This window comes from Chanodichthys erythropterus, chromosome 8 (assembly GCF_024489055.1).
Source record: "Chanodichthys erythropterus isolate Z2021 chromosome 8, ASM2448905v1, whole genome shotgun sequence".
Taxonomy (NCBI): Eukaryota; Metazoa; Chordata; class Actinopteri; order Cypriniformes; family Xenocyprididae; genus Chanodichthys; species Chanodichthys erythropterus.
In genome coordinates, this window is record NC_090228.1 from 2038810 (window position 1) to 2056724 (window position 17915).

Sequence of the window (17915 nt, forward strand, 5' to 3'; positions counted from 1 at the left end):
TGGAGGCGGGCAGAGTAAGGAGCGCGCCACGACTTCGTCAGCTCTTCGTGGACCTCAGGAAGAAGGGCGCTGAACGCTGGCGAGGTGCTTGGCGGCGGCCTGGCAGAAACCATTCGTCCAGGCGGCTGCGAGACGGCTCCTCTGGAGGGGCCCACTCGAGGTCCAGCTCTTCAACGGCTCTAGACAGGATGCGGAAGAGCTCGGCATCCATGCCCTGGCCATGCTCGATGGGTTCCAAGGGAGGCGGTGGAGCGGGGTCTTCCGGCTCGCCAGCCCATCCTTCCGCTTCGGAAGCCGCAAGAGACATGGAGTCGTCTTGTTCGTCGTCTGTTCCCCCGAATGAGACGAGGTCACTCGCTTCTGCGGAGGGACGCTGCTCAGGGCGAGAGAACAGAACTGGAGAGAGTTCCCTGGGAGGAGAGGGCGAGGCACGCGGGGGCTGGGCCGGCGTGAGCTCGCTCAACTCCTGGCGCTGAGTCGCTCTACCCCGCTGTCTTTTCCTCGCCGGACCGCGGGAGGAAGGAGACGGGAGGGCGCGAGCGGCGAGATCGCCCTCAGTGAAGAAGGCGACCCGCGAGCGCAGAGAGCGAGACTCACACTCGCAGTGCGGGCATGAGTCTCCAGCGAGCGCGCCGTCTGCGTGGGGCTTGCCCAGGCAAGCGACACACTCGCTGTGTCCATCGTCGTTTCGTGCAGGGGGGCCCTGCAAGTACCACATGAGTGGCGGGGCATCGTGAGACGCCGCTGCCGTGAAAACGGCAATTGGGTGGCTCTTTTAGAGCGGCGAGGGCCGCGGAAGCTCTTAAAGCGGTGAAAACCGCTGGAAATCGCTCTTTTAGAGCGGCGTTTAAGCCGCGGATGAAGCTCTCAGGCGGCGCGCCGGATGGCGGCAGGGGACGCACAGGAAGCGGCCGGAAGCGGGAAGCGGGAGGCGGCGGCTCGGCGACGGCGCTAGAAGCTGCAGTCCGCGAGGGCGCCGGCGCTTTCTTCCACCGGCGAGTCCAGGCGAGTCCGCTGCGGGAGCCTCTTCAGACGGCGGCGAGAGCAGAAGGCGGCGAGCTTCTTCGGCTTCAGGCGGAGATCAGCGAAGAGAAGTAGATGTCGTCGCTGAAGGAGAAAACACTGAAATCCTATGGCGAAACGCCTGCTTATATAGCCCTATACCCCGCCCATTTCGGCGGGAATATTCGCGCGCTTTGTCGCCATAGGCCGCGCAGCTATGCCGCGCCGCCATTGGTTCAACAACTTGTCTATGAGTGAACCAATGACGGTGCAGTTACACTGCGTTATTGAAAAAGGCTTCAGCAGCGGGGAAAAAGGGAGACCTTTCCCCATACGCAGTACGAGTGAAGTATCGAAAGGGAACCTATGATAGTATCTCAATAATACTAAAGTAACACCGATTCTAATCTGTCTTGGAATAGAAAACATTAGCATTTAGGTATTATGGCACAATTTACAACTTTATTAAACATTTAATTATTAAACAATTTTATACAAAACAAAAAATACATACTGCTACCACGTAAAAACAGTTTCAACATGTAAAGTCTTTACTGAATGTTTTAGATGCTTTAGAAAAATAAGATGATTAGTTTGCTTCTGTGAGAGACACAAAGATCACATGAAGAAACCCTGAGAGGATATCAGAAATTAATGAATATGCTCATATGCCCATGTAATGCAAAATTACTGATTCTGGAGTCAGAGAGAGAAAACAATGAACTTGGGCTTGTATCTCCAAGAGCTACATATTCAGGTATAAAGCACAGATAAAGAGCATCTCTGTAGACTGAAAGAACAAACTTTTAAACAGATTCTCAATATTCCTCTTACACTCAAATCTGCATTTTAAATCCTCATTATCAAGTGCAGCAGTCACATTCCCACAGGAACTCGGTCAAAATAAGCTCATTATTTCCATCATCAGCTCCAAACCTCTGCGAGGACCCGCAGGGATTTAGACATTTAGACACACACAAACATCAGCCGTAGAGGCTTACAGTGGCTACTAATGAATACCTGTTCATTCGGTCTGCAGTCGCAGTGTGTTATACATTCATTTCAATGATGAACATGAAAAACAAATTGCATGTCTTTAAAAATCCTTACTCATTCGGACAGGCACATTGTGCTGAGATCCTATACTAATTAGATACGATAAAAAAAAAAAGTTTAAAAAAATCTCCACTGGACAGGCCTGAACATGTGACATGTCTACCAGGTTTAATGTTTCCTCCAAGCTGCTAAAATGCATCTAAAATCAGGCAGTGGCAGCTTCTGTATATAGTAGAGGTCAATTGCTTAACATGACTAAATCCGGTCAGAAAGCAGCAATGGGATCAAGCACTGCTGGGAACATACACACACACACACACACACACACACAAGGTCAGTCTCGCACCATTAATGCTGCGTGTTTCTACACAGGTCCTGTGACCTCAATCAAACTGTGTCAGGCTCTTAAAATCGAGCACAATCCTAATGTAAGTTTTCTCCAAAAGTTCGAGCAACTGGAAGGACTAACAGTGAACTGACGTCAAGTCAGAAGTCAAGGGTTAAAACAGGAGAGGTGTGGTTTCACCGGCTGGTTCCGTGCGCCGCGTGAGCTGGCGAATACGTCCGAGGATTCGGGTGGACAAAGACGGCTTGTGGTGGCTGGGATCCAGAACGTTGGTTTTCCGGCGCTCTCGTTCTTGCTTCCACATCACGTACGGGCTCGGCGGGAAAAACGGCCGTGACCTCTCCCGATACAGCTGCAGGATGATTCCCAAAACCCCCAGAACGACCCACACGGTGATCAGGATGAAATCTGGAGAAACATCAGACATGACAAACTTTTATAATGTAGAACAAAAACTACAACAAATATATATTACTTGCATTTCCATTTGCCCCAATAGCTAATCAAAATATAGCTGCGAGCAGCAATCATCGGGGTTCAAATGCTTTAAGGCATAAAAAGGTATAGACTTAATTAGCAAGCCTGTCACCATCTCGATCATATATGGAAAAGACCATTTACAGGCAATTTACCATAGTTTTTAAAGCTTTTTAACAGTTATTGAGGTTGAGCCAAAAACCTTGAACTAGTTTGCCGAAGTTGGTTTTTGAAATAATCTCCAATATTAAACAAATGATTCGATGGACAGTGGCAGTCCTAGAGGCAAAGTTGCTCAGATGAGGAGTTCTACCATGTGGTAAGAATGTCGTGGGTGTGTGTGCGAAAAATCACACAATACACAATCCTTTATGCATATGAAAAACGTGACAAAGCCCACAGTGGCCATTTTCTTTTGAATTTCTCACAGGCCTCTAGGGCCGTGACTCAAACATGCCCAGCGAGTTTCATTCTGATCTGCCTCCGTTAACCTTGTCTGATAGCTGCTCAATTTTCATTGGCCGATGGCGAACATGTTTTTTCAGATCAGTCAATGTCCTCAGACAATCATGGCACCTTAGACAAAAGACACTGCATACCAATTTTCAAGTCAATAGGACTAACGGTAAAGTAGTTATAGCCATTTATATGTTTTTTTCTGTTATAGCGCCACCAAGTGGTCAGTCGCCATGTCCTTTTTCAAACGATCAAAGAATGAGCTCTTACATAAGTACACCAAGTTTGGTGAAAATATCTCATTCCGTTCACGAGTTATAGCTATTTTAGTAAAGTGGCTCCACCCACTTCAAACGTTTTGGCGGCCCTGAATGGAAATTATAATGTTTTTTTATAATAATTATTGACAATCAGACTCTAGAGAATCTTGCTGCACTGGTTTGGTTCCGATCGGGCCAAAAACCTAGGACTAGTTCGGAAAAGTAGGTTTTTCAAAAAATCCAAAATGCTAAAAAAAAAAAAAATGCCAGAATGACAAGCAAATCTCAGGCATGCATTTTGTCCATCTTGAGCCAAGGATTCCAGCAATACAATTTGAAAGCTGATCCTTGGAAATTTTAACAATTACAATAGGGTTTCAGCTAGCATCATTGATCGATATTTTCCCGTTTATCACTGTGAAGCTGCTTTAAAACAATCTGTATGTAGAGAAAAAGATACCAAATTTGCCATTTCTCACTCAGCATTTGTGTTACGAACACTCACACAGCAGCGTTAACCGGTTGAGGTAAAAAGTATAGTGTTATAAATGAACACTGAAATTAAAATGACTGTGGAATCACTCTCTAAAAAGGATCCATACATCAATATGTTTGAGTGACCTACCGATATCCTGCAGCGGAACCGAGATAAACGCTCGGCTGAAGTTGTTGTTGAGGAAGCGTTTCAGGACGTCCAGCGTGATGTAGGACAGACTGGTGTAGGTGTAGGCGTTGACGGCCAGGACAACCGTATATGCGCCAACCACTCCACATGTAACTATATTGCCCTGAAACATACAGATAAACGTGGGTTCATGTTGTTTGGGTGTCGGATATTAACTTAATAAATATACACTGCCGGTCTGGAATAATTACAAATTGTCAGTGTTTTAGATTTTTCAGTCTTGTTCACCAAGGCTGCATTTATTTGATCAAAAATACAGTAAAATTTTGAAATATTATTACAGTTTATATTAACTGTTTTCTATGTGAATATATTTTAAAATGTAATTTATTCCTGTGATTCAAAGCTGAATTTTCAGCATCATTACTCCAGTCTTCAGTGTCACATGATCCTTCAGAAATCATTCTAACATGCTGATGTGCTGATCAATTATTTATTATTTGACGGGAAAACTGCTACTTAAAATTATAATAATATTTCACAATTTTTACTGTATTTTTGATTAAATACATTAAAATTTTTGTTTTTGAAAGAAGTTAAAAACAAGAAGTTTTGAAAAACAAAAATCTCACCTCTCTAGGCCACCTGATGAAGAACAAAGGAACAACCACCATTATGCAAGCAAACACCACCCAGAACACAACATCATTATGAAATATAGGAAGGTCACCTGGAGGGAAAAAGAAAGAGTGAAGTAAAAATGAATAAATAACTAATATTAAACATTATCAGCAGGCAAATTTGAATTAAAGCTGCTGCAGGAAGAGTGCATTTCATTGCATTATTTCCATTGCATTCCATTAAGTGCTTCAAACAAGTACTGCGGCTTTCCCTGTCAGGTGCTTTGACAGATGTACGTGCTGTTTAAAGCATTTAATACATGTTTTCCCCACAGCATAACTTACTTTTTATGGTTATATAATTATGTTTGAAACTCAAACGAGTATTTGCATTTTGTTGTTTGGTTGTGCTATAATAAATATGCTTTTTTCGGACATTAAATGTATGTTTAAAGTGGTAGCAGGTTTATTATCATTAACATTTCTGTTAAGTGAAATAAAGCTAAAATAAAGTAAATAAATAAATATTAGTTGAAAAACTTAAACTAAATGAAAATTAGACATGTTGCCTTGGCAATAAACTGAAATAACTTTTTGGAGACTGGAAATAAATAAAAACTAAAACTACAACTAAAACTGAAATAAAAATAAATTAATCCTAAATAGAAATATTAAAAAAAAAAACACTAATAAAATGACATAATGAAATTATATTGAAATTAATAAAAATGTAACTAAAATTAACATGAAATCTAAAAATGTAAAAATAAATGCTAATTCAAAATATTAATAAAACTAAAATAACAGGAAGGACTATTTAAATGTGGTATAAATATAATGTAATTACTATATCCAGATAAGTGAATGTGCATGTTTAGTGTGTGATTTTGTTTTACTTTATTATGGTGGGCAGGTTTTAGTATGTTTTAACTGTATGAAACAGGATAACTGAAGGTTTTGAACATGATTTCTTACCAAGTGGAGTGAAAAAGGCGATAGAGGAGACGAGAAATCCAAGAATGAGTCCGACCACCAACACGCAGGCCATGACTGAACCAAACCGCCACCAGCTCATCACCAGGGCCACGCCCCCGACCACGCCCATCAGCGCTGTCAAAGCCAATCGGACTGTGGAGAGACGTTCATTGTAAACAAGCTGCTAGACACTTGAGGTAAACAGGGTAACATTTTAACTAATAGATATAACAATAATTTCACCAGTTGATTAATCCCAGCGCATTAAGACAATAGTTTTATATATTTAAATATGCAAATGATGCTGTATCTAATTTGCATACATTTCCATAACAAACCTGAACATTGTATAAAGCCAGGTTCAAAATGAGTTTCATTTTATTGATAAATTAGAGTGATTTTGCATGTCGTTTTAACTTAATTAATCCATGATTCGATTAGAAAATACAGTCAACAGTCAGAATTTTTTTATAGAATAAAATCAGAATATAGATGGTAATAAAGCTGTAAAGTTTGGTGTATGTAAAGCTGCTGAAGTGGAAATTTCTGACTCAAAACTCGTGACCTTTAAAGAGATGTACTGATAATAAAATCTACAGATGCAATAAAATCAACACTTAAGTGTATTTTGGATGTTTTCTTTCCACTAGTCTGAAAGAAGACATGCTATGGGAGGAAACTACACCAAAACTGACCAGTGCATGAAAAAAAATGGCTTTGCCTTGTGTCTCAACTTATTAAAAGTATTTTACATACAAACTTGAGCTAATTAAAATGATCTGATTAATCAGAAAGCACCTACAACTATCTCAGAGAACCAAAAATCATTAAAAAAATGTTCTTCCTCATTTCAGCAATGCTTGCCCTGCAAACACAAACAGCTGACAAACATCATTCACACGCAATGCATTTGATAGAGAAAGACTCGTTTAACAGCTCCAGCTGAAATCCATGGCACATGACTTCAGATGCGGCAGCATGACTCTAATTCTTCTGAGAGTTACGCAGAACAATAACCTCAATCCTCTGAGATGGCTAATGACATTCACTACAGGTGAACCAGTTTGTGTAGCCAGGTTCAGTCATATTAAACTCGAAAAACACTGGAAAAACTTTCGTCTCCAGAAACTATTTATAGATATGTAGACATGACCTCACTGCAAATCATCCAGAATCACATGAAACTCTGAATATGAGCACAGATGTAAGAGATGATCAGAAACCTCATACTAAAGGCTCTAATTCTACAGTGATTCAGTACGTGTGTAACAACTTACTGTCGTATTCCAGCGTTGTGGTTCTGGTGATCAGGACAAAGAAGAGAAATGCCATAAAGCCGAAGCCCATGCAAAACAGCTCTGAAAACACACAGAAATTTACATTTTTATACATATAAAACATATTATATATAAAAAATCTTGACCACAAATTAAAAATTTCTACTCCCCTTTTTGTAAATTGTGTGCACAATTAGTAATTCATTCCCTCATTTTACTAAATTATGCACATATTATAATTTGCTCCCTCGATTTAGTAAATGGCCAAGTTGCACAAATTCATTCCCTCATTTAAATTGAACTAAAACAGGGGGAAAACAATTATTACATGGCCACGATTTAGTAAAACGAAGGACCAAATTATTATATTGTGCACATTATTTAGTAAAACGAGGGACTGAATTATTATATTGTGCGCATTATTTAGTAAAACGAGGGACTGAATTATATTGTGACCATTATTTAGTAAAACGAGGGGCTGAATTATTATATTGTGCGCATTATTTAGTAAAACGAGGGACTGAATTATTATATTGTGCGCATTATTTAGTAAAACGAGGGACTGAATTATATTGTGACCATTATTTAGTAAAACGAGGGGCTGAATTATTATATTGTGCGCATTATTTAGTAAAACGAGGGGCTGAATTATTATATTGTGCGCACTATTTAGTAAACTGAAGAACCGAATTATTATATTGTGCGCATTATTTAGTAAATCGAAGGACCAAATTATTATATTGTGAGGCATGATTTAATAAAACAAGGGAACTAATTATACTGTGTGCATGATTTAGTAAAACGAGGGACTGAATTATTATAATGTGCGCATTATTTAGTAAAACGAGGGACTGAATTATTATATTGTGCGCATTATTTAGTAAAACGAGGGACTGAATTATTATATTGTGCGCATTATTTAGTAAAACGAGGGACTGAATTATTATATTGTGCGCATTATTTAGTAAAACGAAGGACCAAATTATTATATTGTGAGGCATGATTTAATAAAACAAGGGAACTAATTATACTGTGCACATTATTTAGTAAAACGAGGGACTGAATTATTATATTGTGCGCATTATTTAGTAAAACGAGGGACTGAATTATTATATTGTGCGCATTATTTAGTAAAACGAGGGACTGAATTATTATATTGTGCGCATTATTTAGTAAAACGAGGGACTGAATTATTATATTGTGCGCATTATTTAGTAAAACGAGGGACTGAATTATTATATTGTGCGCATTATTTAGTAAAACGAGGGACTGAATTATTATATTGTGCGCATTATTTAGTAAAACGAGGGACTGAATTATTATATTGTGCGCATTATTTAGTAAAACGAGGGACTGAATTATTATATTGTGCGCATTATTTAGTAAAACGAGGGACTGAATTATTATATTGTGCGCATTATTTAGTAAAACGAGGGACTGAATTATTATATTGTGCACATTATTTAGTAAAATGAGGGACTGAATTATTATATTGTGTGCATTATTTAGTAAAACGAAAGACCGAATTATTATATTGTGCGCATTATTTAGTAAAACGAGGGACTGAATTATTATATTGTGTGCATTATTTAGTAAAACAAAGGACCGAATTATTATATTGTGCGCATTATTTAGTAAAACGAGGGACTGAATTATTATATTGTGCGCATTATTTAGTAAAACGAGGGACTGAATTATTATATTGTGAGGAATGATTTAATAAAACAAGGGAACTAATTATACTGTGTGCATGATTTAGTAAAACGAGGGACTGAATTACTATATTGTGCGCATTATTTAGTAAAACGAGGGACTGAATTATTATATTGTGCGCATTATTTAGTAAAACGAGGGACTGAATTATTATATTGTGCACATTATTTAGTAAAATGAGGGACTGAATTATTATATTGTGTGCATTATTTAGTAAAACGAAAGACCGAATTATTATATTGTGCGCATTATTTAGTAAAACGAGGGACTGAATTATTATATTGTGTGCATTATTTAGTAAAACAAAGGACCGAATTATTATATTGTGCGCATTATTTAGTAAAACGAGGGACTGAATTATTATATTGTGCGCATTATTTAGTAAAACGAGGGACTGAATTATTATATTGTGCGCATTATTTAGTAAAACGAGGGACTGAATTATTATATTGTGCGCATTATTTAGTAAAACGAAGGACCAAATTATTATATTGTGAGGAATGATTTAATAAAACAAGGGAACTAATTATACTGTGTGCATGATTTAGTAAAACGAGGGACTGAATTGTTATATTGTGCGCATTATTTAGTAAAACGAGGGACTGAATTATTATATTGTGCGCATTATTTAGTAAAACGAGGGACTGAATTATTATATTGTGCGCATTATTTAGTAAAACGAGGGACTGAATTATTATATTGTGCGCATTATTTAGTAAAACGAGGGACTAAATTATTATATTGTGTGCATTATTTAGTAAAACGAGGGACTGAATTATTATATTGTGCGCATTATTTAGTAAAACGAGGGACTGAATTATTATATTGTGCGCATTATTTAGTAAAACGAGGGACTGAATTATTATATTGTGCGCATTATTTAGTAAAACGAGGGACTGAATTATTATATTGTGCGCATTATTTAGTAAAACGAGGGACTGAATTATTATATTGTGCACATTATTTAGTAAAATGAGGGACTGAATTATTATATTGTGCGCATTATTTAGTAAAACGAGGGACTGAATTATTATATTGTGCGCATTATTTAGTAAAACGAGGGACTGAATTATTATATTGTGCGCATTATTTAGTAAAACGAGGGACTGAATTATTATATTGTGCACATTATTTAGTAAAATGAGGGACCGAATTATTATATTGTGCGCATTATTTAGTAAAACGAGGGACTGAATTATTATATTGTGCGCATTATTTAGTAAAACGAGGGACTGAATTATTATATTGTGCGCATTATTTAGTAAAACGAGGGACTGAATTATTATATTGTGCGCATTATTTAGTAAAACGAGGGACTGAATTATTATATTGTGCGCATTATTTAGTAAAATGAGGGACTGAATTATTATATTGTGCGCATTATTTAGTAAAACGAGGGACTGAATTATTATATTGTGCGCATTATTTAGTAAAACGAGGGACTGAATTATTTTATTGTGCGCATTATTTAGTAAAAAGAAGGACCAAATTATTATATTGTGAGGAATGATTTAATAAAACAAGGGAACTAATTATACTGTGTGCATGATTTAGTAAAACGAGGGACTGAATTATTATATTGTGTGCATTAATTAGTAAAACGAAGGACCGAATTATTATATCGTGCGCATTATTTAGTAAAACGAGGGACTGAATTATTATATTGTGAGGCATGATTTAATAAAACAAGGGAACTAATTATATGGTTTACTGAAATAAACTAAAACAAATTACTGGTTGCATGTAAATGAAGCTGGTAAACTGGTATAAGAGTCTTGCTAACAGAGACATATAATGAGAAATCAAATATTCTAAAGTTCTCAAATATTTGAAACTTACAAAAAAGACCATTTAATGAAACTAAACTGCACATACAGCTTATTTAAAACATTAAATTATTATTTATCTTCACTAATGGAGAGAGTGTTGAAATGGTCATAAAACTCTGAATGGACTGTTTGTTGTGAAAGAAGCCTTGACTAACATTATAAGTGGAGAAATGATGCATCATGTGATCCCTTTAAAAACATGTCATCCATTTGAGTGTTCATTAACTATACTATATATTAGTAACTATAATACCTGTCAAACTTTGACACTTCAAATCTGTGGCAAAGATCACAGAACGAAAACACTTGGGTATCTTTAGTAGATCGACACATATTAATAGCAGTACCATGATCTGTTTCTAAGAAAAGAAAGAAAAACATCACTCACCACATTTGAAGAAGCGATGGCCCACAAAACACACAAACAGCCCAGCCAAACCCATCAAAGTGAAAAACACTTTAGTAGAAGCTCTCCCTGCCAAAATGAGAGTATAATACAACATAATTCTATCAAACCAAAACACATCAATATGAAATCATCATTCAATCAATAATCTTTTTTGTAGCACATTTAAAAACAACAGAGCATGTTTTCGAAAAGCGTTTAACAAATTACAATGGTGTTTGTGGCTCACTGTATGTCATTTCCATGTACAGAACTCTTATTATTCAACTATGCTAAGGTAAATACAATTTTCCATTCTAAAGCACCTTTAATAATGTATACTCAAACATTCAATATATAAATAGGAAAAAATAAAAAATACCAATGAACAAATAAAAACACATTTAAATACCCAGTCAAACCATAAACCTGTCACAGAATCTATTCAAAAGCTAATGTTTTCAAGTAGGATGTAATAGTTGCAGCTGAAGGAGCTGACCTCACAAACTAAAGGAATTTCTTAATTTATGAATAAAATTAGGCACGAATCTACAGGGAATCTCAGCAGGCAGTCATTCGTCTTCTAACCTAAATCGCTGCATCCGTCCAGCGTGGAGTTGAAGCTGCAGGCGTAGGTATGAACGGGGATGTAAGACGCCGAAGTGTTGAGCACCGGATCTCTCACAATCACTGAGAAAATCACTCCCTGACCGGGCAAAGAGTTGAAGGAGAACTGCGTCCGGTCATGAGAGGATAAAGACATCACCTGAAAGAGCAGAAAAGAGTTGAATGAACTAACCAGTAACACTTCTCATTTGTTAACATTATACATAATGCATTAAATAACAATGAACGAATACATTTTACAGCAGTTATTAAGTGAAGGTTAATAACTGACATGTTAGTTCACAGTGCTTAAACGAATGTTAACATATTAATCTTTAAAATGTTTTAGTAAATGTTGTTTGTTAGTTCATGTTAGCTAATGTAGTTAACTAATGTTAACAAATTAAAGCTTATTGTAAAGTGTTACAATTAAATAAATAAATGATAAACTAAGAGTTTTCACACCTGTAGATCATTAGCTTTGTTCCAAAACATGGACTTAAACTGTTACAATGTAACAAAACAAGTCTCTTCTGCTCACCAAGTCTGCATTTTCATATCAAAAATACAGTAAAAATTGTAAAATATTATTGTAATTTAAAACAGCTGTTTTCTATGTGAATATATTGTAGAATGTAATTTATTCCTGTGATCAAAGCTGAATTTTCAGCATTATTACTCCAGTCTTCAATGTCACATGATCCTTCAGAAATCATTCTAATATGATGATTTGCTGCTCTAGAAACATTTATGATTATTATCAATGTTTAAAACATTTGACTGGCATGTTTGTATATGAATAAACAAGCCAAACTAAGAGCAAAAAATGCACCAGGTTCTGAAACAAACACTGCAGATGAGCCAGGTCTGAAAACACACTAAAACAACACAACAGACACCATAAAGTTCAAAGGAAGGGCAGAGAGAGATTTCACACACTTTTCTGCTGTTGTCCCGCACGTTCTGCACATTGGCCACTCTCTCCATACTGCTGATCAGACTCTGCTCTGATAGGTCACCTTCCGGCAGGAAGTACTGGTACACCTCATAAACCAGACGCCATCGAGTACTGGAGCCCGTGTCCTTGTCACACGCTGGAGGAACTTCCCCTCTGAAAAACCAAAACAAAACCATGTTAGATTTTTTTTTGCACAGAATATTGCAGTATTTATTATAATGATTCATCCGTGCACATTATTTGTTTAAATTCATGTTCCACGTAATCTTGAATCAGCATCTCTTCTCTTCTCTGATGACGAGGGCGGGGCAACCTGTCACTCACATGAGATCAGCCAATAGCAAATCACAACCAGCCAATCAATTCCCCACAGACAAAATCAAGCCCCGCTCTACATTTGTTCTTGTTCCAGAAGCAGTTTCACTCGGATATACGTCACAATAGAGAAGAAAAGACTTGCGCAACTTCTGTTTCATGGCAACTTTAACAGGTGTTGCACATCACAGAAGATGACAGCATCCATTGATTAGAATTGTAGTAGAAAGCTGGTTAATTTTTAGATTTTTCTGCACTATTTTCTTCTTCTAGAAATAAGTTCTCGCTAAGTTCTTCTCACAATGATGACTCATCGGTCTCATTATTATTCATGAGACTGTCGAATCCTTATCCTATGAGAAGACACTTCTCTCAATTATTCATGGCAGAACGTGATAAAGGCTTAAAGCTGTGAGATCACGTACAGTAGATGCAGTGAGTTTTCGCTTTGTAAGAGTTTCTGCATGAAATAAATGCTCTTCCATAGTTCCAGAGTCTTTGACACAAACGTGATCCATCCGTCTTTAGAGCTCACGGATATAACAGATCAAACACCACAATATAAGTCTTAAAAGTTATTAAAAATGCAAAAGTGCATTACATTAAAGTTCTCACAGGATATGCATGTATTTGTGTATTGAACTTAAAACTTGCTTCATGTATAATATTTTTGTTCATTTTGTTGCATGCAGTGGTGAAAATGCTGAAAATTTTTCAACTAATTTGTGCTGAAACAGAGGGTTTCATGACCCTTTAAAATGACCTGACAAGACCATGACTTTATTAAATTTCTCTCACCTTCCATATCCGATGTTAGCAGGTGCAAAGGTAATGATGGTCTCAAACAAGTTGTATTGCAGGTAGATGTTTGGATCGATCTCCAGTGCAAACTCCTGATTACAAGCTCCTGGAACGGGATCTGCACACAACAAGACACACTAAATATTCTCTAATCCAGCCAATAGTCGGTAAAAGGATTAGTTCATTTCAGAAATAAAATTTCCTGAAAATTTCTCTCCCCCATGTCATTCAAGATGTTTATGTCTTTCGTTCTTCAGTTGAAAAGAAATGAAGGTTTTTGAAGAAAACATTCCAGGATTTTTGAAGGTCCAAATGTCAGTTTCAGTGCAGCTTCAAAGAGCTCTACACGATCCCAGACGAGGAATAAGAGTCTAATCTAGAGAAACCATCTCTAATTTATGCAATGCACTGCGCATGACGTAATCACGTTGAAAGGTCACACGTGACGTAGGCGGAAGTACCGAGCAAGTGTTTATAAAGTGAACGTGCAAAGACCAAGTCAAACGACCTTTACAAAAATAGGTAAAACAACGATGTCGGACGATTTTGAAGTTGGAGGAGAAAACAAGATGTTTTTCGCCCTACCTTGGTACTTCCGCCTCCGTCACACGTGACTTTTCCAACGTGATTATGCCATGCATGAAGCATTGCAAAGCAGTGCAAGACGAGCATTTGTGCCATCTTTTTTTTTTGTTGGCCAATGGTTTCTCTAGATAAGACTCTTATTCCTCGTCTGGGATCATGTAGAGCTCTTTGAAGCTGCACTGAAACTGACATTTGGACCTTCAACCCGTTGATAACTGTTGAAGTTCACTATCCTGGAATGGTTTCCACAAAAACCTTAATTTCTTTTCAACTGAATAAAGAAAGACATGAAAATCTTGAATGACATGAGGGTGAGTAAATTATTAGGAAATTCTGAAGTGAAGAAATCCTTTAATGAGAGCGTTTGTGTTGTGACATGCAGGTGAAGTGTTAGGTCTCTAACCAGCGCTGCTGTACGGCAGAATCACACCGATTCCTGCTGTGCTGCTCCCATCTGGTGTCTTCAGGAACCAGGAGAGAGTGGTCTGGCTCGGTATCAGGGTGGACAACAGACCAGCATCCCGTGCCGTGACCGAGAAACCATAAACAAGGACCTAACCAATACACACAAAAACACACTTATACTGTATATAAAAATGCACTCTATGTAACATGGGTTCCAAACAGCATTTCATTTTGACTTTAACTATGTGTCTGAACTTGTGTACAGCTGCATGTCTGCTGACATTATGAATAGAATGCATGGGGGCGTGTGTGTGTGTGTGTGTGTGTGTGTGAGAGAGAGTTGAGATCAGAGCTTGTGATTAAACTCTCACATGATGTCTTGCTCAGTCAACCCCCATGCAACTGGGGCAGCGGTGTGTGTGTGTTTGTGTGTTTCTTACTCTTGTATGTCAGTGCATTACAGTCTTGGGTGTGTGTGTGTGTGTGATATCTTACCTGAAAGTATGAGAGTGTAACATTGCTGCGTTGTGTGTGAAACTGCAGTGTTATGAAGGAAACGTTAGCAGGAATCCGGGAAACGACAGCTTGAACTGTCCCGTTCACTGGGACACTCACATTCTGGAAGGTTCCCAAAGAAAACACCACACGGTCTGCAAAACACATACAAGAACGTGTTTGTATCAGTATCCGTTTTTTTGTTGTTGTTGTTGCCATTATTATATTAAAGGCGCAATATTTGGAGTCGTTTTTCCCATTTTTACAATAACATTTTTTCTTACGATAAACTGTATGTTAAGTACTTTTTAAATATTTAAGAAACATTTATTTATTCATATATACAGTACAGGACAATAGTTTGGACATATTACTATTTTTAAATTGTTTTTGAAAGAGTCTCTCCTGCTCATAAAGACTGCATTTATTTGATCCAAAAATACAGTAAAAATAGTGAAATATTATTACAATTTAAAATAGCTAGTTTTCTATGTGAATATTTATCATCATGTAATTTATTCCTTGTGATTCAAAGCTGAATTTTCAGCATCATTACTCCAGTCTTCAGTAACATAATCCTTCAGAAATCATTCTTATATGATGAGTTATTATCAATCTTGGAAACAGTTGTGCTGCTTAATATATTTTTATAACCTGTGATACTTTACAGGATTCATTGATGAATAAAAAGATACAAAAGAATAGCATTTATTCAAAATAGAAATATTTTTGGGGACGGTCTTTTTTTTTTTCTTTTTTTTTTGAAAGAGATTAATACTTTTAAGTGTTAAATTGATACAAAAAGTGATAGTAAAGACTAACATTGTTAGACAATATTTCTATTTTGAGCATATTAGAATGATTTCAAGTGATACTGAAGATTGGAGTAATGATGCTGAAAATTCAGCTTTGCATCACAGAAATAAATTGTATTTTAAAGTATATTAAAATAGAAAAACATCATATTAAATTGTAATAATTTTTCACTTTTTTCTGTATTTTTGATCAAATAAATGCAGTCTTGATGAGCATAAGAGACTTATTTCAAAAACATTAAAAATAGTAATGTTACAGTACTGTATATATATATATATTTTTAAAATATTTAATAAATGTTTATGTATTCATATATCTCATTTATACATATACACAGCGATGTATCAATTAAATACTGCTAGAAAAGGCACCGCTGAACACTTCGAAGGAGGAAGTGGCTTTTGACAGTTTATGTGATTTGGTGTAGAAAGACTGGTCACGATTGCTCAGACTTCCTGCCTAACTGTGAAATGTTACCCGATAATAAAGTCATCTGATTTCATAATGATTCACATCACCTGCGGTACGTCACGGAAAACCTGAAACCTTTACAGGCTGAATATTGAGGTAGAAAGTCGCCAAATAATGTCTTGTTTTAATGTTAAATTTGTTCTACGTCTACATTCAAAAATGTTTAACAAACAGTAAGTGAATTTGTTTGAGATCTTGAAGACTGGAATCACTTCACTGTTCTGGAAGAATCTCTCTTTATCTCTTTCAGGAATGTGGAAATAGTTTCTAAATTGCATCTCATGGATTGTTGCTCTGTTTCATTGTTGTCGGTGCATCGTAAGCAGGAATAAGGTTTATGAAAAGAAAAAAACAAACGTCCACCTTGCCTTTTTGCTGTGAAATCTTATAAAGTGCATGTAATAAAAACTTTTATATTGTTAGTAATATTTCAACTGGACTGAAGCAACTTAAGATTACTTGATCATATTTTTTGAAAAATCTCAAATATGATAAGGTTTTTGAGGAAGGTTTATTTATTCATCTCTCAATCATCATTGTATTGCGTTGCATTATATGTTTTAAAACTACAGAGGAAACTTAAGCATTAAAATATCAGCTTTTATTGGCAGATATAGAGTGACGACTGATATTTACATGCATTTTATGCAAGTAGTCTGCTGTTACTGTTATAAAGATCTCAATGATTTATATCTGAATTTCATCTTACTTATCAATTTGCATATTTTTGCTCAGTTTGGGACTAAAAAAATACAATTAATGCGTTTAACGTTTTCGAGTTTGAGCTCCATATTCTCACAATTTCATACTTTACGCCATAAAGGCGTGATGCATATGATAGAAAACATAAATCACGTATACAAACATACATTGCCTTAATTCTTAATAAATGTTCCAGATTTTTCTGCCTATTATTTCATATTTCAGACTGTGCATGTACACTTTCTGGGGTTTATTGAGCTCTCAAAACCTCACGTACATTAGTTTAGTCCAGTTCATAGAGAATACATGTAGTCAATGGGTGTGAGAGACCTCAGAAAACATAAATACACCACAGAAAAACTAGCTTTTGTAGCATTATGTAGTAATAATAGGGTGAATTCAAGGGGAAGATCAGCATTAGGTTGGTAAATCATGTCTCAGCTGTCGCATAATCCAACCAAATGTCATTTATTAAATGCAAATGCTTGTATCTGTGGTTATTATAAAGATGTTCAATGTTTGTTTACTCACTCTCATCCTGCGCGCGCACAGAACTGACCCACGACAAGACGAGCAAAACGAAGCATTCTCTCTTCAGTGGCATTTTCACGGATCAGTCCAGTCCATAAACACGCTCTAACAAGCGGGAGTCATCTTAAAGCTTCACATTTAGCCTCCGGAAGTGTCACTCGCAGACTAGCTCCTGCACTGCGCTACAATGCAACAACTTTTGAGTCGAA

The 17915-nt window shown here is 36.8% G+C and overlaps 1 protein-coding gene across 1 annotated transcript; it reads right to left on the bottom strand.

Moving 5' to 3' along the window:
* Positions 1-1373: 1373 nt before the first annotated feature.
* Positions 1374-17913, bottom strand: tm7sf3 (transmembrane 7 superfamily member 3). Its single transcript, XM_067390806.1, has 12 exons — positions 17707-17913; positions 15187-15341; positions 14690-14840; positions 13699-13819; positions 12567-12738; positions 11610-11787; positions 11025-11111; positions 7095-7175; positions 5818-5970; positions 4855-4952; positions 4223-4385; positions 1374-2812 (listed from the first exon to the last, which is right to left on the bottom strand). Exons 1-12 carry the CDS (start codon positions 17777-17779, stop codon positions 2559-2561), a joined length of 1686 nt encoding a protein of 561 aa, XP_067246907.1. The 5' UTR covers positions 17780-17913; the 3' UTR covers positions 1374-2558.
* Positions 17914-17915: the final 2 nt, after the last annotated feature.